Source organism: Lepidochelys kempii, chromosome 6 (assembly GCF_965140265.1).
Source record: "Lepidochelys kempii isolate rLepKem1 chromosome 6, rLepKem1.hap2, whole genome shotgun sequence".
NCBI lineage: Eukaryota > Metazoa > Chordata > Testudines > Cheloniidae > Lepidochelys > Lepidochelys kempii.
Genome location: NC_133261.1, coordinates 28,819,999 through 28,847,028, shown reverse-complemented (window position 1 = coordinate 28,847,028; position 27,030 = coordinate 28,819,999). Strand labels below are relative to the sequence as shown.

The following is a 27,030-nucleotide window of genomic DNA, read 5'->3' as shown; positions in this document are numbered from 1 at the left end:
GAATTCATCATATTAGCCAGGCTACTTATAATGGAAAAAGGGAAGGCAATTTTAAGTTAAGACCCTCCGCTCAGGGAGTGGGAGGGGGGCTGTCTATAAATTAAGGAAAGCAGGGAGGGGCGAGTGGATCCTTAATTTTGCCTGTTTGATGCAGTTACAAGGGGAGGGGGGGGCGCCAAAGAAAATCACTCAGAACTGTGTTCCCTTATTTATGCAGAGAAAAGCAGGGGTGGAAGCCGGGGTCCCTGGTGCTCGCGGCGGCAGCCGGGGAAGGGGAGCGGGCGGGACAGGCTCCCTCCGGCGCCCTGGCTCAGCGCCCTTCCGGCGGGGTGGTTCTCGGGTGACTAATTACATCGGGGGCAGCAGCCGGAGAGGCGCAGGCTCCGCCCAGGACGTGAGAGCCGGGTCCTGTGGTTCCGGGCCCCGCGAGCCGCTCCCCGGGACGCGCCATGGGAGCCGGGAGCTTCTTGCTGCTCCTGCTGCTGGGGGTGAGTGCGGGGGGGCAGCGGGCCGTGCTGATCGCCGGGCACCGGAGCACTGCAGGGGGGCTGCCCGCGCCCCTGCAAGCGGCGGCAGCCGGGGAACGCCCAGCCCCGCCCGCCGGCTGCCCGCGCCCTGCCTCGGCCCACGGTCGGGCTGGCTGAACTCCCGGCATCGTTCCCTCCGCCTGCCTGCGGGCTCCGGGCGCGTCTCTGGGCGCCGGGGGCGCGACACCGCTTGGGGGGCGGAAAAGGGTTTGGGGGAGGGGGAGGCGGAATCCGCTGCGGCCAGGTGTTTCCCGGCAGCCGGTGCAATCTCCCCTGCGTTTGGGGGACGGGAGTGTGTGTGTGTGTGTGGGGGGGGGAGATGGGTCTCTCTGGCTTTAAGAAAAACTTTTCAAACAACAGACACTAACCCCCTGAAATGCGGCTCTGAGCCGTAAGGAGGGTGGCCAATTTTGGTTGGACCTCTTCCCCGAGGTTTCATCACATGACCTAATCTGTAACTAAAGATGAATCATTAATTTCTGGTTTCAGAGGAACAGCCGTGTTAGTCTGTATTCGCAAAAAGAAAAGGAGGACTTGTGGCACCTTAGAGACTAACCAATTTATTTGAGCATGAGCTTTCGTGAGCTACAGCTCACTTCATCAGATGTTTACCGTGGAAACTGCAGCAGACTTTATATACACACAGAAATCATGAACCAATACCTCCTCCCACCCCACTGTCCTGCTGGTAATAGCTTATCTAAAGTGATCAACAGGTGGGCCATTTCCAGCACTTTCCAGATTCCAGGACTATTCTGGAGTATTGGTTGGTAACCTTAGTCATGAGGCACGTGGGCTTGGTTTTATAGGGGATTAGGAGAGAATATCAAAGTTTTCGTTTTTTTTCTGCATCAGAGCAAAGGTGTGTCTGGAGCTGGCTTGATTGCTAATCAGTGGAGATGAAACAACCGAAGTGTGTATTTATTATTTATTTTATTTAGTAGCAGTTTTTCTTTTGCTAGGGATCCAGTTTCTGAGTGTGTGTTATGGGCCTGAGATGTGGGTGTACTGTATATTTAGTACAAAAAGGCAGGGAGAAGTATTATAGGTCACCTGTAAAGAGAGGGAAGTTGGGGGGGGGGTTGCCCCTTTTTGCTTCTGTATGTTGTGTGAAAGTTGTGATACTTTTTTTTCCCCTCTTGTTTTTTCATACTGGAAATTGAGGTCCTTGGTAGGCTGGAAGACTGCGGAACTAAAGCAATGGTAATGAGAGCTAATAGTGAAAGAGATGTGGAGTTCTAGTCACACCATCAAACACTTTCATGTTGCTTTTGTTCGTTTGTTTTAACATTTATTTAACTTGAGTTAACACTGTTGCTCCTTCTGCTGAGGTACTAGATCACACAATCGACCTGCTCTCAAGCCTTCCCTGTGGGTCCTTCTGCAAAATCAAGAAAGACCAAACTTGATATTCCTGACTCTTCCACAGTTGTGGGAGGGGAGAAAATCTTAAAACCCCAAAACTCCTTTCAGGCTTCCTTTATACGCTGGAAAGGGAACAGGCCTTATCTTAAAAAAAAAAAAAAAAAAAAAAATCTTTAAGCATTCTTGCAAAAACAAAGCCCACCTTGAGATTATAGTGTGATGGGTTTTGGTGGTGGTTTTGTTTTTTTTTAAATTGCTCATGCCCCTATCATGCTGTTTTACCCTTACTGAACTGTTGCAGTTACTTGTGACTTGAAAGCTTAACAAGAGGGAATTTGTGTTTCCTCTATTTCTTGTTGAAGTCTTTAGAATAACCCAATATGTCCATAGGCCTCTCACTGAGAATGGCAGAGAATCCTGTGGCACCTTATAGACTAACAGACATATTGGAGCGTAAACTTTCGTGGGTGAATACCCACTTTGTCAGATGCATGTAGTGGAAATTTCCAGAAGCAGGTATAAATATGCAAGCAAGAATCAGGCTAGGGATAACAAGGTCAGTTCAATCAGGGAGGATGAGGCCTCCTTCTAGCAGTTGAGGTGTGAACACCAAGGGAGGAGAAACTGCTTTTGCAGTTGGCGAGCCATTCACAGTCTTTGTTTAATCCTGAGCTGATGGTGTCAAATTTACAAATGAACTGACGCTCAGCAGTTTCTCTTTGAAGTCTGATCCTGAAGGTTTTTTTTTTGCTGCAGGATGTTCAATGTCATGGAGGCGGGTGGGGGGTTGTTGATTCGACACATTGCAGTGTATTTTCCATAGGTTCAATCATCAGCAATATCTGAGAGTAGAGCCGAGCCCAGCAGCCACAACTGTGGTGATGGAGAATATCTGCATCAAGACTGCTGCTGTAAATACTGTCCTGCTGGTAAGCACTTAGTGATCTGTAGTTCACTTGGCTAACAAAGCGTTTTTCAGAGATGATGATTGTACTGGTTGGTTTTTGTGCTGTAAGATAAAACCAATGAGAGAACAATACATGTTTGCAAAAGCCAGAGAGGGCCATTTTATGCTGTTCCTCCTCCTCTTCAGCGGTGCAGCTCACTTCGGAATGGTGTCCAACCTTCCACTAAATAGGGTGTGCCTGGGTGACCTTGGCAGTCGGTCAAGAAACGTGGGCATGCTATAAAAGGCAGAGTCTACGTCAGTACTGAAGGAAGCTGTTCAAAGTTAAACAGCTTTGTTTGAACTCTTGAAAACTGAACCAATGCCCTGACCACTCGTTTTATTCCCCCAGCATCACCTAATCGTAATAATGCTTTGTCAGATACAAACACTCGGTACCGATAGTCAGCAGAAATTTTATGTATTTTAAATCAACATGCAAAACTTTTCTTTATTTTGTAAACTATATGCATGTCCATCTTGGAGATGGGTGTAAAATTCATTCATTCTTTATAGGGCCCTTTGCTCCTTGGCACAAAGCTAAGCGAATTCTATCCTCAATTTGTTATAATCTCATCAGGTTTGCCCTGTGGATTTTCTAAACCTTGTGAGTGAATTTAGTACTCAAGTGTCAAATTTGCCTTTGCACAGAGACCTTGAACAAGGCATATACATTATTTGAATGTGACTTGAGCCCTGTTTTAAGGACTTAGGCCCTGACTGTGCAATTGATAGCAGATGGGCACAGAGGCCTATCTGAGCGCTCTCAACAGTTCACCCATGTGGTATGAACTGCAAGAGTGGAGCCACAAGTAAGATTTAAGTGCAGTGTAGGCCTCATGTGGGGTGGATTTCACTCAAAGTGAGGAGCTAATGGCACTGGTTTCAGAGAGAGAGAGCGTTAGCTAGAGCTGTATGAGCTCCCCTATACTTTATTTACCACATCAGTCTCACCTGAGGCACTTTCACTAATCTATTCCTAGCCTGTTCTGAGCGCAAACTGTTAGTGGTGCTGAACTATGACAAACTGCTTATTAATAAATAGGGACGTGAATACGTGTCCAAATAGAACTAAGAAAAACATTGAAACAATTATTTTATTGCTAAAACCTTCCTTTTGGAGAAGAAAAATACAGGCATCTTTATTAGTAGAATATTTCAGAAAAATTACAAAAAAACAGGGAATTATTATTGATGGGAATTTTTGTAAAACATTTTCCCCTCTATCTATAGAGGAGGAAAACCCGCAAGCCTATTGGCCTCTTATTACTAGTTATTTATGTGTTTTTTCTAATGTTATCTGGCCACTGACGTCTAAGTGTTCTTCCTGGTTTTGTTGTGTATACTTAAACTCATTCAGCTCCACTCCTTGCAAGGAGAGTGGCTGAAAGGAGTCATGTTGCAGTATGCTTGAATAACAGTTAACTGTATCCTAATACTACCCGAGATATACAGCTTTAGTGTTGAATTTCTTCTTCTCCCTTTATACAGGCACTTATGTTAGTAAACACTGCAAGGTTCCACATACAGAAGGAATTTGTTACCCTTGCACAGATGGAGAGGATTATACTGCTCATGCAAATGGCCTAGATGAATGCCTTCGATGTAAACTGTGCAAAGAAGGTATAGTACAAAGCTTGGGCTGATCTGTAAATACAGTTGGGTTGTTTTGGGCAAAAGCTTTGGTGGTCTTTGTTCCGCAGAAAAATCTGTTGTCTTAATCCCCTTTCTTATTTTCATAGATTTAAAAACACTTACGCTTTTTTAAATAACTGATGCTTGGTAGAAAAGGAATCACAAATTCAGCTGGATTACATTTGTAATTTATATGATTAACTTACTTTTCTCAGATCAAGTAACTGTGAACACCTGCACTTCGATGAGTGATACTGAATGTCAGTGCAAGCCAGGCTATTTCTGTCCGACTCAGGACTGTGAGATGTGTTACAGGTGCAAGTCAAAGTACGTATAAGATCCGATTTAGGCAGTTGCCTTCCATATAGTACAGTCAAAAGTAGAACCTAGCTCCTGTAAATGCTTACCCACATGTTTACCTTTCGACACGTGAATAATCCCATTGAAGTCAACGGGGCTGCTCGTGCGTTTGAAGTTAAACCTATGCCTGAGTGTTTGCAGGATCAGCGCCTAGAACTGAACGTACTGCTGTCCTGTTTGAGGCTTCTGCCTGTACACAAACATTTCCTGATTCCTTCACCTGCCACATTTGAATAGGCTTTGGACAGCTACCAGTCAGGACAGCTAATGTCAGTTGAGCTACCCAGAATTTTATAACAAGGGGCCAACTGTTGAAGGAGACTAATTAAGTACGTGATTAGTTAACACTTCTTCTCAGTATTTTTTCCCTTTGAATAAATATTTGTGTACGTTAATCTCTCCCCGTGGGCGTCTGTGTTTTTGCTGTGCTGCCACATAATCTTCTAGCATCCTTTTTTCTTCTGTTTTTCAAGCATTCTTTCTTAGTGACTGGTGAGAAAAGACAGTTTGTTTTTTTTTAATTTGCACATTCTGTCCATGTATATAAATTATTCCTTGAGAGTAGGAGTGAGCACGAGTACAGATTTGATTGCGTAACCATTATATTTTTATCATCAATTTTAGGTGCCCAGAAGGGAAAGAAATTGTACAAAAATGCAATGCTACAGTTGACCTGGAGTGTGGCCATCCTCCCATAGGTACAGTATAAATTATGCTAAGGGAGGTCTGATGACTTTCTGACTCTGTAGGTAATTCAGAAGCAGAGTATAAAAGTGAGGCTTTGAAATCCTACTGTTAAGTGTTTGACGAGCCCACGTAATTCACACTAGCAGCCGCTAGATGGAGACAAAGACTTTCCAAGTGTGAGTTGTGTAACCAACCAATATTTGTGGTGATATTTAAACTAGCACAGGGGACTTGTCTTGGTGGAAAGGATTACATAGTGGACACGCCTTTCCAAAGTGTCACGTTCACACAGTTTAAAGCTATAGGTAGCATGCCTTTCAAATACTCAGTTAAGTATTAAAACGTGAAAAATATCTGTATTGTGGCATAAATCTGAAAAGATATAAAATGTATTGAATTTCTTTTCCCCTGTAGAGCCTGTAGATGCCCTTCTACTAGCTTTTAATTTGTACCGACACACACCAGCACCTAGATACCCTAATGGTGTATTAATATCTGAGAGATGGTGGCGTTCTTGGGGCAGAGACTAGGGGTGTCACTGTAACAAACTGCTGAATTTCACAGGTGTTGGTCTCCGTTTTTATCTGCAGCATCAACATTCTTACACTGCAAAAACAACTGTCTTATGAGTGGCTTTAGTATTTCAAGCTTGCTTGCTTTTTTTTTTTTTTGCAGGGACTGCGAATGCTGCAGGTTGGATTGGTGGGGTCATCGTTATGTTCGTTCTTTTTGTGGTTGGGTGCCTTCTTTTTCTTTTCCTTAAGAAAAGGATATCCTATAATAAAACAAATAAAGGTAATTAAAATTCCTTTCCATGGATAACCTGAGATACACAAAGACTCAAGTTTCCAAAGCTAAACAAAGTAAAAGCTGAGGTTGTCCTTATGGTTTCTGTCCGCCCTCGCTCCGAGCTGCTGCACTGCTTCCGGAAAAAGCTGGCATGTCCCCGTGGTCCCTGGGGAGGGGGTTGCCACACGCTGCCCCCACTCCAAGCACTGACTCTGCAGCTCCCGTTGGTTGGGAACTGTGGCCAATAGGAGCTGCGGGGGCGGTCCCTGTGGGCAGCGGCGCATGGAGACCCACTGGGCCCCCTGCCTAGGAGCCACTGCCAGGGGGGTGTGCCAGTCGCTTTCAGGAGCCGCCCAAGGAAATACTGACACCCTCTTGCACCCCTGCCCCACCAAGCGCCTGCACCCCACACCCAAACTCCCTCCCAGATCCCAACTCCACACCCCATCCTGCACCCCTGCCCCAGCCTAGAGCCCACACCCAAACTCCCTCCCAGAGCATGCACCCCCTCCTGCATTCCAACCCCCAGCCTAGAGCCCGCACCCCAACTCCCTCCCAGAGCCTGACCCCACACCTCCTCCTGTACCCCAACCCCCTGCCACAGCCTGGTGAAAGTGAGTGAGGCTGGCAGAGAGCAAGCAATGGAGGGAGGGGGGATGGAGTGAGCAGGGGGCAGGGCCTTGGAGAAGGGGCAGTACAGGGGCATGGTTTCAGGAGGGAGGCAGGGCAAGGATCTTTGGGTTTGTGCAATTAGAGAGTTAGCAACCCTGCTGGGCAGGCATGTGAAAGCCCTGGCCATGCCAGAAGAGCATGTCTGGCCAGCACAGCCGGCAGCTCGCTGGGCACCAGCCAGCACAGGTGCAGCACTGCCCAAATGTCGGGCAGACGTGTCCGCGCAGGCGTGGCTTGTGTGTGCTTGGAGGCCCATTGACTGTTCTGCCCTTGGGCCCGGAATTGCTGTCAGTGGGCCTGCTTCCATCCTAGCTGTGTCTACAGCAGGAGTTTTGGTTGATCTAATTATTTTGCACAGGGCATGACGTTTTTCACAGCCTTGAGTGATATAGCGTGGTGACCTAAGTTTCAGGTGTAAACCAGGTCTCTGACTAGCTTTTGGAACTGAGGCCTAAAACATTTTAAAGATCATAGAATCTCAATAGATTACTACAATTAACAGAAAAGATAATGTTTATTTGTTGGAAAGTGGAATTTGGCTGGACTTATTAGGTGGAACTAGACCCCAAATAGAACTCTGTTAATATCTATCTAGTACGTACAGTATGCCCCAACCATTTGTGCTCCAGTAGATTTGGCCAGAAGGAAGTCATTCAGTTCCTTGAACTTGTCAGCCTGCTCTACAGGTTACCTACATTTAAACTTCTGGTTGAGATTGAGAATCTGTGTCAGAGAGTTCTGCAATGTAACCAATATACTAATTCAGCTATATTTAAACAATGTAACTTAGTAGAGAGATTTTAATTTATATTCTTCATACGTTTCAGAAAACAAAGATGCAGAAAAAGATGTGGTAAGTTTCCTTTGGACACATGCCACTTTTCTTTTACCTGTATGTTTATTGCATAAAAGTTCTTTTAAATTAAATTGAAACTGTTTAACTATAGATGATGCACCCCTTTAGTCACTTTCTCTGCCCTGCTTGCTGTTGTGTATTAGGACACTTTTCTTCACTTCATACAAAAACCCAAAACTTTTATGTCATCTAGTTCACTTCCTATTAATGTTGGATTGTTCTCTACCATATAATGTATTCTTTAGTGTCTTGTTTAGTTTTAAATGCCCGATATGATGGAGCTTCCAGTACCTCCCTTGGAAGAATATTTTAGAGCTCTAATATGTCTGTCAGGAAGCCTTTCCTGATAACCTAACTTTTTCATTCATTTCATTAACTACATACCATTATTTCTAGTTATATCCTCTTGCAATGTCTTAAATAGTTCCGCTTACATATTAGGGGTTTACACTCTTCAAATGTATATCAATAGTTATATCCTCCCTCAGCACCCAACCATTAGTAAATGCTTAGCTTCTTTCTCTCACTTTAAATATAACTGGTGTTCTTACACGAGTAGTTCCATTTGAGGTTGTTAGAACTCATAAAGTGACCAAGATTTTTACCCTTAATCTCTGCTTGTGAGTCAGTCTCTGTATGGGGTCCTGATCCATGCTTGGTGTTTGGAACACTGTCACAATACAGATAAATAATAGCCCCATCATTTTTGCTGCTCTGCTTGGAATACTGCAGCTGTAAATATCACTGTGATATTGACATGCCAAGAACTGCACATCTTACTTAAAGACAACCTGCTTAAGGAAAATTGTAATTTGTAGGGAATTTTGGCAAAATCTTCAGTTTCTCCATTAGGTATGTAAGGAGCTTCAATTTTTATATTTGGGTTAAAGTTTAATACTAGATATCATTGGAAGGCACAGATAAGACTGTCTTAGTTACCTTTTTAATACAGACTTTTACTTAAATAAAAGTAAGAGACACAGTTCAAAGGCATTTGTTTATTAACTGCTGTTCTAAGACAAATTTAAAAAAAAACACCCCCACCTCAATTCTGCAAGATGCCTTAGGGAAGTCGGTCACTTTAAACTGTGTGTGACAGTTGAGGTCCATCGTAAGTGCCTCAACTATCTAAGCACCCAGCTGTGTTTTGTCATTGTTTTTGTTCTGAACTTGCAGGGTTATTTTGTGTGTTCTGTAAAGGCTTAGCAAAGTAATAGGTTACGATAAAGATGCAGAGAGAGGGTTAAACTGGGGTAGTGGTAAGAGCTGTGGAAGTATTCTGCTCAGGTTCTCACAGGCCCAGAGCAGATCTCTCTGTTAAAATGATCAGTAGTGAAATAGTTAATATTTACATTTTAAAATGCAATTGTTAAACTTCAGAGTTAATACCAAATGTGGCTAGCTCACCTCCCTGCCCCTCAGCCCACTTGGCATGGGGTTGGTTACGTGGTTGGAGAGTGTAGTTTAGTGATAAGGGAGTTATTGTAGCCTTTTTTCCTAAACAAAAGAAAAATAAAAAAAATCCTATTTTCAACAGATGTGGCTCTCTCCTTGCCTAACTACAGAAGCTCACATGTAACTTCTTTGCCATTCTGTAAAGGTCTAGTGATTAAAGCTGCTCCTGTTTGTCACTTGTTAACACTGTAGCTTCTGAATTTTTATGTGGGATGTCTTGCTCACAATGAGGCATTAAGTATGAAATGTTCTTCCACTGCAACAGGGGTAGCCAACCTGAGCCTGAGAAGGAGCCAGAATTTACCACTGTACGTTGCCAAAGAGCCACAGTAATATGTCAGCAGCCCTGCTGATCAGTGCCTCCCCCTCCCTCCCTGCACCTCCCAATCAGCTGTTTCGTGGTTTTCAGGAGGTGTGGGGTGGGGGGAGAGGAGCGAGGGCACTGCAGGCTCAGGGGAGGGGGCGGGAAGGGGTGGAGTGGGGGCAGGGCCTGTGGCAGAGCCAGGGGTTGAGCAGTGAGCACCCCCCGGCACATTGGAAAGTTGGCGCCTGTAGCTCCAGCCCCGTAGTTGGTGCCGGTACAAGGAGCCGCGTATTAACTTCTGAAGAGCCGCATGTGGCTCCGGAGCCACAGGTTGGCCATTCCTGCACTGCAAGGTTCTTGAGAGCTTGCCTACAAAGCTATGTATGCTTTAATAAAGCACTCTTAATTAGCACTCTCTAATAAGTCACTCTTATTCCTTACAGGAGTCGGAGGATAGCACTGAAATTTTCTTTGCACCAGAAATGGAGAATGCTAATGCTAGTGCACCCATTTTAGAGATCCAAAACTCTGTTCAGAGTCCACCAGTTTTAGCAGTTAATAGTCCTGATTCTCTACTAAGAAATGAATTGCCTGAGGATACCAGTGTTGCATTTTCTGAGAGAAGTGGCCTACTTCTAAATGGTGAAAACAACTCATGGGAAGAGTCTTTCCACAGGACTGCAGGATATTCAGCACCAAACAAGCGTCCAGACAAGCCCAATTTTGTCTCCCACCCTGGACAGTCAAATGGTGGGATGTCCGTATCTCAGACGGTAAGTGGGAAATGCTCAGTGTGTCATGAAATCTGTTGTGTAATTTCATGGAAGAAAGGTAATAGCTTCTTCTTTTAACATCTAGAGCTCCCTGGCTTGCAGAATGAATTGGTAATAAAATAGACCCCCATCACCCCCCAAAAGGATATGAAATATGCTTTTGCATTATCTTAAATTTGGATATTTGTTTGAGGTGGTATCAGAAATTTCCATCACTCATCCAGTCAACCTAGAAACATTGTTTAATTAAGTGACTGCTATGCTCTTCTTTCCACTGCTTAGTACCAACAGGGAAGACACTTTTCTTGTTAAGGGATTATTAGCTAGTGGCAGAGCTGGATTTTCTGGCTGGGCAGTTTTATTCAGGTGTTTGAACTTGAGTTTATTCTGTGAAACTTTTTTGAATTCTCAGACCTACCTTATAGATACTGTGAAATCAAATCACCAGATCAAGGATAGTGATTATAAATAAGCAAAAAATGTTTTCTGTTTGAATAAACATGGGTGTTTATATTGCAGGTCAGGGATTCTGAAGCCAGGCCTCCTATAAAAGTTAAAGAGCTTTCTCGAGAAGGTGAGTAGTTCAAGTAGCCCACCTTATTAGGGATCTAAAATTGGTCATAGTCAGCAGAGTACTGGGCAAAATGTGACTGTCTGAATTCATTGTACATAGCTGAATGAGAAAATAGATATTTGTATAAATGTTTACAAAAATTTTGTCCTGCTTACTGTATTAGCACTTCTAAACTGCAGATTGTTTGCTGCATTTTAATTATTTTTGTACTTCTAAAAAACTGCTTCAAAAACAAAACAAAAAAAACCTCATCGCACCCCCCCACATACATTTCATAGCAAATAACTATTTATACAGAAGGACATCTCTTTTGCATAATGTATTCATAGGGACATGAGACATAGGACTAGAAGTTACATTTTGGGTCGCAGCGTCCAGTTTCCTGCTATCACAGGCCACCCCCATCATATACTCTGAATAGTGATCTTTAACAACATGAATGTGTGTCAATAACCTTAGGAACAGTAGCTTTTTAGAGCTAATCATGCTCTAGTAAAAGGTCCATTTATGTACCAGCAGTGTAATCCGTAGCATGCCATGTAAGGACACAGAGGGGTGTGTTTTGTGGTTTTTTTTTTTGTACTGCAGCTTTACCATTCAAACAAATAAAATGCCAGGGTGTATCAGATACCAGTGAACTAGTATAGTGTATGGCACTGAAGGAAGTAAACCATGTTCTGATGGAGGGTACTGGTGATATCAGTCTTACCTTGGCAAACTATATCATACTGATAGTTGTGTAGATGGGTGGGTAAAATTAATTGCTAAGAGTGATCAGAAAGCCATCAAAAGTGAACAAGGACCTTAAAACTACAGTGAAATCTGTACAAAGGGCATCTTCAATAGACAAGCTCCCATCTTAAAAGACCACTTTGAAGTATGCATAATGACATCTTTGACCTTTTAAAAAGATGGTTTTGAATAGGAAACCAATTGGTTACCTGTTCCTTGGGTGTTAACTTAGGACAGGCTTCACCACTTTTGTTGAACTGAATCTTTTTATTGTATTGACTTTCAATAGTATACATGAGTTTTTGTTTTTAATGTAAAACAGTTCAGGTCATGCTAATCAGATTCCATAAAATATATGGGTACAACTTGATTTTAAAATCATACTCTCTGCTCCTGTCTTACACTTGGGGCCTGTTTACATGGTAAAGCAATGTGCACCAGAGGGGTGTGAGTTCTAAAGTGAACCTGTTTCACACTAACTCGCCCATGTAGACCCCCTTGGCACACACTAAAAGTCCCTAATGCACGTTAACATAGTGCAATTTGACCCACATTAAGGAACTTTTAGCACGTGCCAGCAGTATCTACGTGGGCCAGTTACCATGCAATACGGTGGTGCGCATAAGAATTCATACCCCATTGCTGCACAGTGCCATACTATGTAGACAAGACCTAAATTGTATATTAAAGGAATAAAATGACTACATTTAGAACAAATCAGTTATGATTTTATTACAGCATAAGAAAATTTCAGGTTTAGATGTTTTCTGAAGTCTATGTAATGGTGATTTTCATCTTCTACAGATAGCTGCCATGCAAAGTAAAACATACCTCTCTATTTGTATTCCCAATTTATCAGTAGCTGGTTGAACAGATACCGTATAGGCCAACAATGCAGTGTGGGAGGAAATGGAGTATATTGCTGAAATACTCTCAAGGGTTTATTTAAGCCCTTAAATCAAATTATGTGCCAAGGAATGTTAAACTACAAAGGGGAAAGGTAGTAAAATGGCAAGTGACCTGGATTTATCTGAGAACCTATACAAGTGTACATAGGCATCTATAGAAATGGTCATTTTAAAATATTCAATGCTTTTTTTTTTTTTCCCCCAGCACTAAGTGACAGTTTTTATTATTTTATGAAAGAAGTGCCATCACGGAACTGGAACATGTTTATGAGAACTCATCTAACAGATAATGAAATATATAACACAACTTTTGAACATCCAACAAATATTGAAGAGCAATATTATCAGATGTTAATCATTTGGAGAAACAAATTTGGAAATGAGGCTTCCATTATTAAATTATTAGATAGCCTATGGAATATAGGACTTAGAAGGTCTCATGAAAACATAGTAAACCATTTAATAAGTAAGGATATTATAACTATACTAGAGGCCGAAGACTAATGAGTATACTATTATCAACAAAAAAACCAAAGCCAAAAGGATCTGTAAACTCTATAGATATGTTTCTATGCACAACCTTGCTTTAGTGCATATTGCCATTTTTTTTTTATTGTTGGTTTAAGAAAACTTGAAAATATCAACATAAAAACTACTGGTAAAACAAATAGAGAAATGAGTTCAGGTATCTTCACTGCAACTCGTGTCCTCTAGAATAGCGGAGTCTCAGAAATGTATCTTACAGGACTCTACTTGACATTTGTTAAACGAGACAAGGATTCAAGTTGCTGTGTTCACTGAGAATGTGTCCTGAGTTGTAATACATTAAATAAACTTGGGTACCCTTTTCATGTTCAGCTGAGGAAAGAACATAAGTGTATGTTAAACTATATAATAAACTTTGAACACTGTTATGTCTTGGGAAATGAGAACTGTAAGGGTAACCTCACAGTGACTGGATGGAGTGATTTGTTGTCATTGAAGGTTTTGAAGCATATTGTCATTTTATTATCTGCACTGATAAACTGGACCAAACAACATCCAGAATCTTAATTTATTTTTTATATGCAGTGAAGAATGTACTTATGAGAACACTGTAATATGAAGAGATTTGTAGTTTTAGGCCAGAATGGAGCATTAGACCATCAAGTTTGATCTCCTCTATAATTCAGGTCATTAAATTTCACCCAGTTACCTTTGTACTGAGCCAATAACTTATGTTCAGTTAAAGCTTATCTTCCAAAAAAGCATCCAGTCTTGAAATAAAGACATCAGGAGATGAAGAATTCACCACATCCCTTGATAATTTGTTCCAAAGGCTAATTGCGCTCACTGTAAGGAATTTATGCCTTATTTCTGATTGGAATTTATCTAGCTTTAGCTTCTAGCCATGATTCATCTAGCAGAGAAAGGAAAAATACGAAAGAGCCCTTTAGTACCTGGTATTTTCTCCCCATGAAGGCGACTTGGATACTGATCCAAGTACCTCATCTTTTTGATAAGAAGAAAGAGCTCTTTAAGTCTTCCACTGTAAAGCATTTTCTCTAGCCCGTGAATCATTTTTGTGGCTCTCTTCTGTAACTTTTCCAATTTTTCAACATCCTTTTTCAAGTGTGCACACCAGAACTGTATGCAGTATTCCAGTCTCACCAGTGCTGTATACAGAGGTAAAATCACCCCGCTACTCTACTCACTATCCTGTTTATAAAAAGAAAAGGAGGACTTGTGGCACCTTAGAGACTAACCAATTTATTAGAGCATAAGCTTTCGTGAGCTACAGCTCACTTCTTCAGATGCATATCGTGGAAACTGCAGCATCTGAAGAAGTGAGCTGTAGCTCACGAAAGCTTATGCTCTAATAAATTGGTTAGTCTCTAAGGTGCCACAAGTCCTCCTTTTCTTTTTGCGAATACAGACTAACACGGCTGTTACTCTGAAACCTATCCTGTTTATGCATCCAAAGATTACATTGGCCCTTTGCCACAGCATCACACAGGAAGCTAATGTTCAGCTGTTTCTTTAAATCCTTTTCATAGTCACTGATTTCCAGGAGACAGTTCCCCATTCTGTAGGTATGGTCTGCATTTCTTGTTCCTAGATGTATAACTTTGCATTGGGCTTTGTTTGAATGGGCTCAGCTTACCAATAAACAGCCTATACATCTGTTTTTAACAGTACTCTTAAATGCTGTATTTTTATTGTCCAATCTTAAAATTATGCAAATGGAATTTCTACTTCATACCTATTATGATGTACTTTATATTTTGCTATTAAAAGATTTTTCACTCTTTTAAATGTGCTGTCATTTATGAATAAATATTCGGTCTCATTCTCTCTCTAATTTTGAAGATTTTTTTAGTAATTGGGCACTGTGCTTTTTAAAATAATAATAGTAGTACTGGAGCAATTCTGTTTTAGGGAGTTAAATACATTGAGCTAGCCAGATTAATAGTCTGCTTTTTCCTGTCCTTGGACTGAATTGAAGAAGTGATTAGTGACTATTCGTGGTGGTTATGGGATTGTGTATAATATCCCACACCCTTCAGGGGTGGCTTGTTGATTAAATTCACAATTTGTTTACCACGGCCTCTTTTAGGCCTGTGTGCATTAAGGTTTTAGCTGCACTAATGTATCTGTACCAGCTGTGTATCTGATTACCAAGGCAGACAAGCATAGATAAGGAAGGGAAAGCAATTTTAATAATGTTGGCTAGGAATCATCCCCACTTCTTAGATAAAACAAACTAAACTAGATTCCTTGTGAGATGTGTTTGGTCACAGGGACCCCCTTGGGACTGTCACCTGACGTGCTGGAATTCTCTCTGAGCCCGTTTTCCCTGCTAGCTTGGGACTCCAGAGTCCTGCCCTTTGAGCCAGACATGCTAGCCTGCTGTAACCTGGTCTGGTTCATGCCCCCAAAGCTGTAGCCTTTAACTAAAAACTGCTCAGCAGCTTACTTGCCTCCAGCACTCAGATACCCAGCTCCCAATGGGATCCAAACCCCAAATAAATCCACCTTACTCTGTATAAAGCTTAGACAAGGTAAATTCATAAATTGTCCGCCCTCTATATCGCCGAGAGAGAGAGATGCATGGCTGTTTGCTCCCCCAGGTATTAATCACTTTTGTTTATTAATGAACCCCAAGTAAGTGATTAAGGATGAAAAAGTAGGATTTAAGTGGTTTCAAGTAATAACAGACAGAACAAAATAAGTCACCAAGCAAAATAAAGCAAAAACCTGCAACTCTAAGCCTAATACATTAAGAAACTGATTACAGGTAAAATCATCACCTTCAGAGATGGTCCAATAAGCTTCTTTCACAGACTAGACTCCTTCCTAGTCTGAGCCCAATCCTTTCCCCTGATACAGTCCTTGTTTGTTCCAGCAGACATCTTAGGTGGAAAGCAGAGGTGTTCTCATGACTGGCAGCCACCTTTGTTCTGTTCCACCCCCTTTTACAGCTTTGGCATAAGGCAGGAATCTTTTGTCTCTCTGGGTACCGACCCTCCTTCTTAATGGAAAAGTACCAGATTTAAGATGGATTCCAGTATCCTGTGATGTGGTCACATGTCCTGTGAGACCTCATTCTTCATTACCCATGGACTGGCCCACAGGTACATAGGAAAGCTTGCAGGTAAATAAACCCATTCACAACTAATTATCCTAATCAATGGGAGCCATCAAGATTCTAAGCCACCATTAATGGCCTACACTTTGCATAATTACAATAGGACCTCAGAGTTATACTTCATATTTCTAGCTTCAGATACAAGAACCATACATACATACATACAAATAGGAATAGATTCAGTAGGTTATAACCTTTGATACCTTACAAGAGACCTTTTGCATAAAGCATATTCCAGTTACATTATATTCACATTCATAAGCATATTTTCATAAAACATGGAGTGCAACATCAGACCTCATGCATGTTTTCTTGATGAGCTGGAAGAAGAGAGCAGATAAGTACAAATCTGGATTTGAATAAACTTTTCACAAAAAAATGGGGAAACTGTCATACTTGAACAGAGCATTGCCTTATCTTCCTAGCAATGACCCTGGCATGCTAGATCCCTCAGAATGTGGCAAAACCTGCTGCACTGCATCTAACTCCTCTGTATTTTAATTAAGGTGCATCTGTCTATTTGACTTCTATCTGTATTAATTTTCAGCTATGTAATATGAACCCAGGCTTTCAGCTTGGATTTGCAGAGTTGAAGTATTCCCACAGTGCTAGGGCTGCCTACAACAGTTCTCTTCTGCACACAGAATATCTATAGTCAGCCAAGTGCCTTCTACAATTCAGCCTCCACCAGCTCTTACCTTAAACACCTTAAGCAGCTGTGTCATTATTATAGCAACCATGATGGCATGGGTCAATTGGATGAATAGAAATTAGAATTCTCTGTGGTGTCAACTCTTGTGTGATTTTATCCTGACTCTTATGATAGTTGATGTTTTCCTTAAAGCCCCCGCTCCTGGAGTCATCTGATGAAAGGGTTTTCTCCCCCCCCCCCAATCTCCTGCTGGTAATAGCTCATCTTAAGTGATCACTCTTCTTACAGTGTGCATGATAAACACCCATTGTTTCATGTTCTGTGTGTATATAAATCTCCCCACTGTATTTTCCACTGAATGCATCCGATGAAGTGAGCTGTAGCTCACGAAAGCTTATGCTCAAATAAATGGGTTAGTCTCTAAGGTGCCACAAGTCCTCCTTTTCTTTTTGCGAATACAGACTAACACGGCTGCTACTCTGAAACCTGATTCAGAGAGACTCCCACCTTCCGTTTTAAAATAAATGCACGTTTCTAGCCTTTGTGGTTGTGGCGAGAAGCTGCCTTGCACATGTGACCTGAGGGTGCCCTAAAGGCTTAGCAGCCAGAAGGCAAATATAAAGAACCCATGATTTTATTATTTATAACTCATTATTTTATGCCAATATCAAGTTTTTTGGGGGGAGAAGGGAGTCTGACTCATGGGGTTCAGCATGCTGGGGGTGGCAGCACTCCCCACCCTGCAGAGAACATGGCCTCCTGGCTTGGGGTGTGTGCAGGGCCTTCCCACATTGGCTCAGTGGGGAGGGGCAGCAGGGCAGGGGAAGCTCCCAGGCTCTAACTCTTGCAGGGACAGGGGAGCTCAGCCTCCCTTGCCAGCCCCTCCTCCTCTTTGCAGGGACCAAGCTGATCGAGGGGGCGGAACCTCACAAGCCCCGCCTCCCAGAGCTGCAGGCAAGGCCAGAGAAGACCAGTGAATCCCATTCGCGCACGCGCACCAAGCGCTAGTACCGGCGTCTCAGCCCCCCCCTCCGTCACGTGACTCCGTTGGCCCCCGAGGTGCGTTTCTCCCCGTTGCCCGGTTACCCTGCGGTCACCGGAAGTGTCGTAGAGAGGCGGAGTGAGGGTTTTCCATCCGGACGCGGTCTTGCATCAGCCTGTGAGAAGAGTCGGCTAGACGCGGCAGAACGAAGGAGGAGGAGGAGGAGCAGGATGGCGACAGCCGGCGGGGAGCCCAGTAAGTGCCAGGTTCCGGGCTCGGGCGGGCGCGGCCCCTTTAAGGCCGCTCAAGGTGCAGGGCCGGTGGGGGTCCCGTCGGGCAGGTGCGCCGTGCCATGGCAACGGGTCGCCGCGTCCTCGCGCCTGGTGCCCTGCCAGAGCCGAGCGCCCCGGCGTCCTCGCCGCCCGGCGCAGGGGCTGCGCAGTGATGTCATAGCGCCCTGCTGCTGCTGCAACGTGCCGTGAGGTCATTGCACCCGTAGCCGTGGGTAGTGATGTCACCGCCACCCGCCGTCACCGTGGCTCATGAGGTCACAGTGGGGGAGCGTGATGTCACCGCACCCTGGTGCAGCGGGGTGTCATGATGTGCCACCGTCCGGCTCCGGCTCATCCCGAGGGGTCGCTCTGCCCGCATGTGGCCTGGCAGCTCTCTGTTATCCTAGCACTGAACCAAACCGGTGCTGTGCTGCAGGACCTGGGATGCCCTGTTCTAAGCTGCGGTGAGCCTGCAAAGGCCAGGTCCGTGTGTTCTAGCCATGGTTTGTGGCATCAGATGTTTCCTTTTTTTCTGATATGTCTGGAAGGGGCAGTATGAATTCTGTGCGGTTTCGGGAGCTCCGCGACCTAGTTTAGCTCATGTGAAGGTCACTCGGGTATGTTTCTGCCCTATAAATCAGCAGTAGTAGGACACACAGGCTTGTCAGTTGTTGGGACTGAGAAATTTAAAGATATTGGATTTAAAGATTCAGCTTTCAAAGGCACAAATGCCATTTAGTTACCTAACTACCCTAGGTGCCTAGCTGTTGTTTGTGCCTTTGAAACGACACCCTGGAGGGTTAGAAAAGATGCTATCCTGTAACAAGTCATATGGATCCCAAGCTTCTGAGGCAACTGTGTTGGGTTAGTGGTAGCACAGTGAGATGACTTACTACTGTACGAGGCAAAACTTGGGGTACCAGCAATACAAGCCTGAAGTACCATTACTGATATGTAAGTGGCTGTCATATAGGTTAAATATCCTTAAATTTCCATGTTGTCCCTTTTTCTTTGTCTCTTAAAGTTGCTTTTTTTCCTGTTCGTTAATCATAGTACTGTATGTCAGTAGGACAGACTCTTCTAATGATGGGCTCTACAAATTATAAGAATCAGTGCAGTACAGGGTTTGTTTCCGAGGGATAAACTTGGCACACGTGGTTGTGTTTAAAAGCGAAGGAGTGACAGTCTGCATTCCAGACCCCTGACATAAGACCTGTTCTACAGAATAGCTCCTACAATCTCCCCATGTGAGCCATATAGTGGTACATTTTGTGTGCTCCTTCCTTCTGTCTCTTACGATTCAGGAAGCCTCCTCTCCAGGGGAAGGTTTTTAAATAAAAATGTTTGGTTTTGTAAGAAGAGTTCTTTTATCCAACATCACCAAAAAGTCTCGCACAGTAGGATTGTCTATGCTTAAATATGGGGCATGGATATGCAGGACATTGTTAATTAATATGAGAGCAACAGCTCAGGTGCTGCTGGAGTAATTGACAGTGTTCTATCTGGGAGCATCTGGTGTCCTTCCAATCTTCTAAAAACACCAAGTTTTTAAAAAATCAGGGTTTATTTTAGTAGAACAGTTCAGAGTTTTGCGCTTTTAAGTTATTATTTACTATATATATATATATATATATATATATATATATCACATCCGATGAAGTGAGCTGTAGCTCACGAAAGCTTATGCTCAAATAAATTGGTTAGTCTCTAAGGTGCCACAAGTTCTCCTTTTCTTTTTATATATATTATAGTGCAGCCCCATTGTGCAAGGCACTGTACAGACATAAAACAAAGTGATGGCCCCTCCACACTTAGTGAAAATATTACTGGTAGTTCTGTTTTACAAGTAAGAATAATATTCTTATATTTATGAAGTGGCTGCTAGTACACCTTTTCGTTTTCTGATTTATTTTCAATAGCTTAAATAAGATTAATTGAAATATCAAGGCATGAGCTTTCTTGAAAACTTTTGGTTAAGTTTATTATAAGGGCTACCAGTATTACTTATTGCTTAAAAGTCCACTGTTTAGTTCTTTAAAATTTAAGTTTATTTTACTTAAAAATATATATTTGCATAGTCTAATCACATTAAACATTTTTTCATGAATTTTTGTTTTGAATTTAAGTATTCTCCTCCAGTGTTCCACCAAAGTACTGTAACTTTAGGTAAGTCTACACTGCACATGCAGTGTCTAGAATACATACACTACTTGCCCTCCTAGCGCGGGTATTAATAGCAGTGTAGATGGTGAGGCACTGCTTAGGCAAATAGAGTACAGGCATGACTGAACGCTCTGGGACGTACTCAGCTCTATCCCTACATGGCTCTCTACAGCCCAAGCAGTGCCTCTCTATTTATGGGGCTATTTTTAGTGATGTCGTGTCCCGCTACCTCCCCACTGCTGGAGCCCTTTTCTGCTGCAGGAAGCTGCAGAGACTTTCCACCGCAGGGAAAGGCGCATGGAGTGAGGGAGCTGCTGGAGGTTTTCTTCACAGCCTCCCCTCTGCCAGAACCTTTCATCGATGCATGTAACTACACACCACAGTGTGTACACAGTCTGCTTTTCACTGTGGCATGTAACTGCACATATCCTACAGGCTGCTGTAAGTGGTGTGCAGTGTAGACCTAACCTTTGTATTAGTTAAGGAGAATTTGAAAGTGAAAATGACTAAAAAAAACAAAAATGAAACTGACGACAATAGCTCCTGCTTTATTTGAGCCTCCCATCTTACAATCCTTATTGCCAGAAAACAGTTTATGCCCCCAATATACATCATTTGCATTGAAATATCATCTATTTATCTGAATGAATTTCTGTGCCCTCCATTCTATTTGTGTACATTCTTTCATCCAGCTGTTGCAAAATTGTTATGAAAATGTAGTAAGCCAGACACCAAATCTACTCATCCACCTTTACTATGTGGCTGAGGATAATGGGCGGGGGAATGACTCCTCTCGGATGAGCAGAATTTTTGCAAGGCTCCTGTAATCTTTTCAGTGACCAAGATGAGTAATCTACAAAATGTAAACAGGCAGCAGAAATGGTGAACAAGTAATCTGAAGTGGTGTGAGTAATACAGCACATTATACTTTTATAAGTACTATTTTTAAAGTGCAGATCACCCAAAAGAATGCAGAAGAGAACCAGACCTTTAAAGTGTCTTTTTTTTTGTATATAAAATAAGAGTGTTATGAATTGGTATGAATATTTGTAATCGTTTCCGATTGCCAAAGCCTTTGCAGACAGCAATCTTCTCTGCTGCAGAGATTCCCAAACTGTGCCCATTTGGCTTGTACAAATCACTAACAATGTTAGAGGAACTCCACTGAATGTGTTGAGCCCAAAATATCTGGTACCCCTCTGAAGTAAGGGATTCCCATATATTTGTGTGTGGGTATCCTCTTCCTGTCTAATGTCCTTTCTATCCCTGCTGTGCTGACAATGTTTTTGACAGCATAAAGGCCTTACACTTTGTTTGTGGGATTCTTGTCTTACAAAAGTGACACACTGATGACATTGGTATCATTTAAGTCAAGCTATCTAACTGATGTATTGCATAACAAGATTTCAAGGTTGTTTTTCTTTTTTAATCTTTCATGTAAATGGTATGTAGAAACTAATATGTCTTAATCATCAGCTTTGTGTCTTATTTCAACATTCCATACAAGGCCACAATGTCATATAGCATTAGGTGTTATAATTTTCCATATATGGAAAGTAGAACATGTTGACAATTATATCACATGGAGGGTTCATACACCTATATTAATTAGCATACCAAAAAGTAGCACCGTATTAGTCTCTGCAGTGAAGCTAAGTGGTGCTAACCTTTTTAACACTGGGGAAATTTCAGATTTGCTGCATGTTAATAGGTTTCAGAGTAGCAGCCGTGTTAGTCTGTATTCGCAAAAAGAAAAGGAGTACTTGTTAGAGTACTAACAAATTTATTTGAGCATAAGCTTTCATGAGCTACAGCTCACTTGTGTTGCATCTCAACTACTGATGTTCAAAGTGTATATTTAAAAAGAGAGAGCTGCCATTGAGTGATTTAATAATTGCCAATGGATCATTCCAATCAGATGAGTTTTAATCCTGTGTTCAGTGCTTCTACAGCATTCTTGTTCTTCTGTAGAGAAGAAGCTGCCTATCTTGTTGAATACTAATAGATTATTTTATATATTTTTTTCAGCATGGACATTAATACAGTGAGAAATAGGATGGTGGGCTTTTTTTCATTGTGGTATAAATCAGATTTGAACTTGGTACACCAATTTTTTTTTTTTAATTAAAATAGTTCAGGCTTTAAATGGGTGTGGTGGTTGGTTTTTGTGCTTGAGAAGTTCTGATCACTCCAATCTGAAGTGTTCTATCTGTACAAAAGATATGGCATGAAAACTAGCAGTGCAATCATTCCCATTCTGCCTACTAATATGCTTCAACCTTGTTCTGGAAGGATCACATCTGAGTTTGAGAGGGGGATGTTTTATTCTTTGTGTTAATTCACTTGTACTTGGGACTGCCACCAAGAATAGTAAATGTGGAGGTGACTTCTGGTATAGCTGTTGACCATCAGGATGAACCGGACAGAAACTAGTGTATTTTACATGTATTTTACAATCATTAGATTGTAATGACTGTTGAGTTTTGGCTGAGTTTGAGCAAGTAACCTAACAGTAAAAGACCATATCTTATTAACAGTCCTCTGAGCCATCTAGATTCCCTTGCATTCAGAAGGACACATGTGCTTTTGTATCTCTCAGTTAGTTGATGGGTTTGTGTAAACAGGAGACACAGGATACTATACAACTTCCCTTTCCAAATGGTTTCAGGGTGTGGAGGAAAAAGATCATTACTCAGACATACGAAGTCTCCTTAAATCAGTTAAAGTTCACACCTGCAATAATACTTGTCAAAAAGAGTGGTGCCGCCTCCTTAAGAGTTTTTTTTGAGACTTATGTGTTGTGATATGAATCTTTCTCCTAGGGAGTATGTTGTTTTCCTGATCTTTCATACACACAATATATCATGGAGCTCATCTGGCCATTCAGATTTCAAACTGATCAACCAGTTTACATCTTACATTAATGAATGTTTCAGTTTGTAAACATCTACTAGAGATAAGAATAAATTTCCAATATTTACAAACATGAACCATTTAGATAGAAATTAAGTTCATGGGCCAATCTTAATCCCATTTATAAGATTGCACATATTGTCTAGTTAAAACTACACCCATCCATTTTTCTTTTTACTTCTTATCCACCATGGATAATACTGCATTGACTTAAATTTGAGGGAGATTTTTAGTGCATTGAGCTGACTCTTTGATTTGTGTGTGTGTGTGTTAAGTATGCAAAGCAACTATTGTGACTATGATTTTTCTGTGACTGGTTCTGTTCATTGCAGAACTTGAAACATCTGGCATTACATCCTGTGTATATTTTAAAGGGTCAAATACACTTGTTATCTCACTAGCATTTATACATCATCTCTCTATATTACTGTCTTCTCAAAAGGTTGCTTGATGTAAATAGACAATACATGCAGTATTAGATATGATTTTAGAAGTGTAATTGACTAATATTTTCCTCTTTGTTTTATAATTCTAACTGCCACTATTCTGCATTGCTTCCAATGATTTGCAGGAACCAAATGAGCCGCTGAAATATTCCATTAAAGCGAAACAATTATTTTGTTCCCCATAGGAAATGGGCCGCACACAAAATCTCAGTCTCAGCTGATAATACCTACACACATCTGGAAGAATCCCCCCACCTTCAGAGTTCCCACACCCACTTGTAGCTATTGTTTTTCCTTTCAATAAGCTTAGTGCTACGGAAGCTATATGGAAACTTCCCTTGTAGAACAAGATTACCATATTGTCTGAGAAATAAAAACTTGGTTTAGTGGCCTGGAACATGGGATTTGGAGACAAGAACTCATGTTCTAATCCTGGCACTGACACCAACTTTTTGTATGATCCTAAGTACATATTAATTTTTCCTTTTCACTTATGTGCCTCACGAGACAGTTCGTTAATGTTTGTACAGTGTTTTGAACATGGAAAGCACTCTAAAGTGCTAAATTGTTAGGGAAAGATTTAAGGCTGTGTGGACTTAATGTGAGTGCTAGCACAGATTTTATAACTGCCACTGAGAGCAAATCACAATGCTTTCTATACAGCTGTGGTTCTCAAATTCCACCCCCCCCCCCCCAAGGACCACTTGAAAATTGCTGAGGGTCGCAGCGAATCACTTAATGATCTTTCCAAATGTTGTTTGTACCATTAGCTAACTATTGTGAAGCGCTTTGGATAAAAGCGCTATATAAAAATAACGTAATAATAAATGTGATTTTGTTCTATAAATAAAAGCAAACAACTCACATTTTAATATCCGTAGTCTTCCCTTTCTAATACAATGGATGTGCCCTCTTTCTCCTGCCATGGCAGCCCCGAGCTGGGGCTGGGAAGCAAGGGGGGTCTCTCCCCTGCCATAGCAGCCACAGAGCTGAGGCTGGGGAGGAGGGCTATCTTTTCCCAGCAGCCGCAGCCCTGGAGCTGAGAAAAGTTGCCTCTTTCTGTGGCCACCGCAGTCCTGCACATCCCAAATTCCCCGTACCCCCTCTTCTAACCCCACTGCCCCCTACCACTCTATTTCCCCCAAGGCCACCACCTCACTTTACATGTGAGCCTGCACAGCTCCACTAATGAGGTGGGTGGCCCTTCATTTTCTTGTGTGCAGCCGCCCAGACATGCAACTTAGAGGGAACTATCTGCAAACCACCTAAATGGAGCTCGCAGACCACTGGTGGCCCATGGACCACAGTTTGGTACTCTGCTATACAGTACCTTATTGTGAGTGTGCCTCCCAAACCACAGAACTTCTCCCTTTGTAAATGTGCTATGCTCTTTTAATTATAAAAAAGTTACTTAGTGCTTGTAAAATAAACTGTATAAAATAAAGCCTGTTTTACATATGCATGATGGAAAATGAGCTGAGTAAGTCAGAGGAAAGAATGGGGGTACATGTGAGGTAGTCTGCCATCTCTTCTGTCCATTAATATAACTCCTGTTCATTTTAATGCATATTACATACACATTTGAGGAAAGAAACTGATGCAGGGGACATGCAGGTAGTAGCACCGATGGCTGTAATTTAACATTCTGCAAACATCTGTGAGTCAGAGCAAGTAAGGGAAAGTGGGCATCAAATTAGGACCCCACACTTAAGCCCCAGTCCTGCAAAGATTTAAGTACAACCTGTATATGTTGTGAGTAATTCCATTGACGTTAATATGACTACTCACAGTGCATAAAGTTAATCATAAATGTGTACATCTTTGTGGGACGAGGGCTTTAGTGGACTAAGAGAGTGAAGTGCTGATTAAACCCACTAGGCATGGAAGATCCTTTATAACTGTTATACATTGTAGTTTTGTTTTCATGCAAAAGACCTGGGTCTGTGCCTTTGTCTCTGAGCCATGATTTCCCCCTGAAATTTACCATGTAAAAAAATTGTCCTAATATTTAAAAAAAAAAAAAAAAGAGACCATTTAGAACAGCCTTTTATGGTTGTTCATTACATTTGACAAAATATTTTTCGCTCAAATTTGCTGTCAATTTCTAGTATACATCTGGTTGTTTCAATGATATTATTTGCCCTAATAGCTTTGGGATATATTTTTGGTCATAAGATGCCTTTTTTACTTTAGTTCTGACCATATGTCCTGTACCTCTGTCTTTGCAGCTTCCAACTACAGTTTCATTCTGAGCATTAGTGAAGAGGAAGCCAGGCTGAAGGCTTTGGACAAGTACCTCAGCACTCGTAGTTATATCCAGGGGTTCACATTTTCACATGCAGATGTGGAGGTATTCAGACAGTTTTCGAGGCCACCTATGGACCAGCATTTCCATGTTGTTCGGTGGTACAGGCATATAGAAGCAATCTATGGTGGCAGCAATGAAAAAATTGAACCTTGTAAACTTCTGACAAGTGAGTAGTGACATGGAATTGGTGGGCAAGTTACAGATTAGTAGACATTTTGTTTGTTTGTTTATTTTGATTGCAGAGAACCTCAACAATTGCCCACCTATCCTATCGGTGATTTTACACAATATTAAATTTCACAATATCAAAACAATATTTAAATCCCATATAACCGACCGCAGACACTCTAATAATCAAACCAGCAGCAAGTATAAATATAAACCCTTCAATATCCCCTCATCCTCAAATGGCCAAGGAAGAAAAGGGTGGCCTTTGGAGATTGTCCAGAAGTATGACAAATCTGGGCTCTGGCAGAGTAAGGGGGAAAGCAAATTCCAGAATTAGAATCATAGGACTGGAAGGGACCTCTAGAGGTCATCTAGTCCAGTCCCCTGCACTCATGGCAGGACTAAGTATTATCTAGACCATCCCTGACAGGTGTTTGGAGATTATTAAGAGCAGGTTAGACAATGATCTTTTTGGGTTCAGAAGTTAAGCTGACTGGTCTGCAATTCCCTGGGTTGTCCTTATTTTCCTTTTTATAGATTGGCACTATATTTGCCTTTTCCCAGTCTTCTGGAATCTCTCCAGTTTTCCAAGACTTTTCAAAGATATTCGCTAATGGCTCAGATATCTCCTCAGTCAGCTCCTTGAGTATTCTAGGATGCATTTCATCAGACCCTGGTGATTTGAAGACATCTAACTTGTCAAAGTAATTTTTAACTTATTTTTTTCCTATTTTAGCCTCTAATCCTAACTCATTTTCACTGGCATTCACTATGTTAGACATCCAATCACCACCAACCTTCTTGGTGAAAACCGAAACAAAGAAGTCATTAAGCACGTCTACATTTTCTGTTATTGTTTTTCCCCCTCATTGAGTAGCAGGTCTACCCTGTCCTTGGTCTTCCTCTTACTTCTAA

General features: G+C 41.9%; 2 protein-coding genes across 5 annotated transcripts in view; both read left to right on the top strand.

Annotated features, from left to right (window-relative positions):
* The first annotated feature begins 363 nt into the window (after positions 1-363).
* Positions 364-14,332, top strand: LOC140912617 (tumor necrosis factor receptor superfamily member 10B-like). Of its 3 annotated transcripts, XM_073347290.1 has the most exons (11): positions 395-488; positions 1,017-1,730; positions 2,716-2,821; positions 4,330-4,461; positions 4,689-4,800; positions 5,458-5,531; positions 6,196-6,315; positions 7,809-7,834; positions 10,040-10,369; positions 10,889-10,943; positions 12,789-14,332. In XM_073347290.1, the coding sequence occupies exons 2-11, from the start codon at positions 1,728-1,730 to the stop codon at positions 13,085-13,087; spliced, it is 1,257 nt and encodes a 418-aa protein (XP_073203391.1). In that variant the 5' UTR covers positions 395-488; positions 1,017-1,727; the 3' UTR covers positions 13,088-14,332. The 3 variants fall into 3 exon arrangements, with proteins under 3 accessions (XP_073203389.1, XP_073203391.1, XP_073203390.1); XM_073347288.1 differs by lacking the exon at positions 1,017-1,730 and having other exon boundaries at positions 364-488; XM_073347289.1 differs by lacking the exon at positions 395-488 and having other exon boundaries at positions 784-1,730.
* A 3,633-nt stretch (positions 14,333-17,965) lies between these two features.
* CARS1 (cysteinyl-tRNA synthetase 1) overlaps positions 17,966-27,030 on the top strand; it is a 49,498-nt gene continuing 40,433 nt past the window's right edge. Inside the window, exons 1-2 of one of the 2 annotated variants that reach the window (XM_073347286.1) lie at positions 17,966-18,100; positions 25,868-26,113. In XM_073347286.1, coding sequence (XP_073203387.1) covers positions 18,076-18,100; positions 25,868-26,113 — 271 coding nt within the window. In that variant the 5' untranslated portion in view covers positions 17,966-18,075. The remainder of the gene's footprint in view (positions 18,101-25,867; positions 26,114-27,030) is intronic. The other variant, XM_073347287.1, reaches the window with a different exon arrangement.

Coding starts and splice junctions, on each gene's coding strand:
- LOC140912617 (XM_073347288.1), top strand. CDS start 450: ATGGGAGCCGGGAGCTTCTTGCTGCTCCTGCTGCTGGGG. Junction 6,316..7,808: donor CTATAATAAAACAAATAAAG/GTAATTAAAATT, acceptor CATACGTTTCAG/AAAACAAAGATGCAGAAAAA. Junction 10,944..12,788: donor TAAAGAGCTTTCTCGAGAAG/GTGAGTAGTTCA, acceptor TTTTTCCCCCAG/CACTAAGTGACAGTTTTTAT.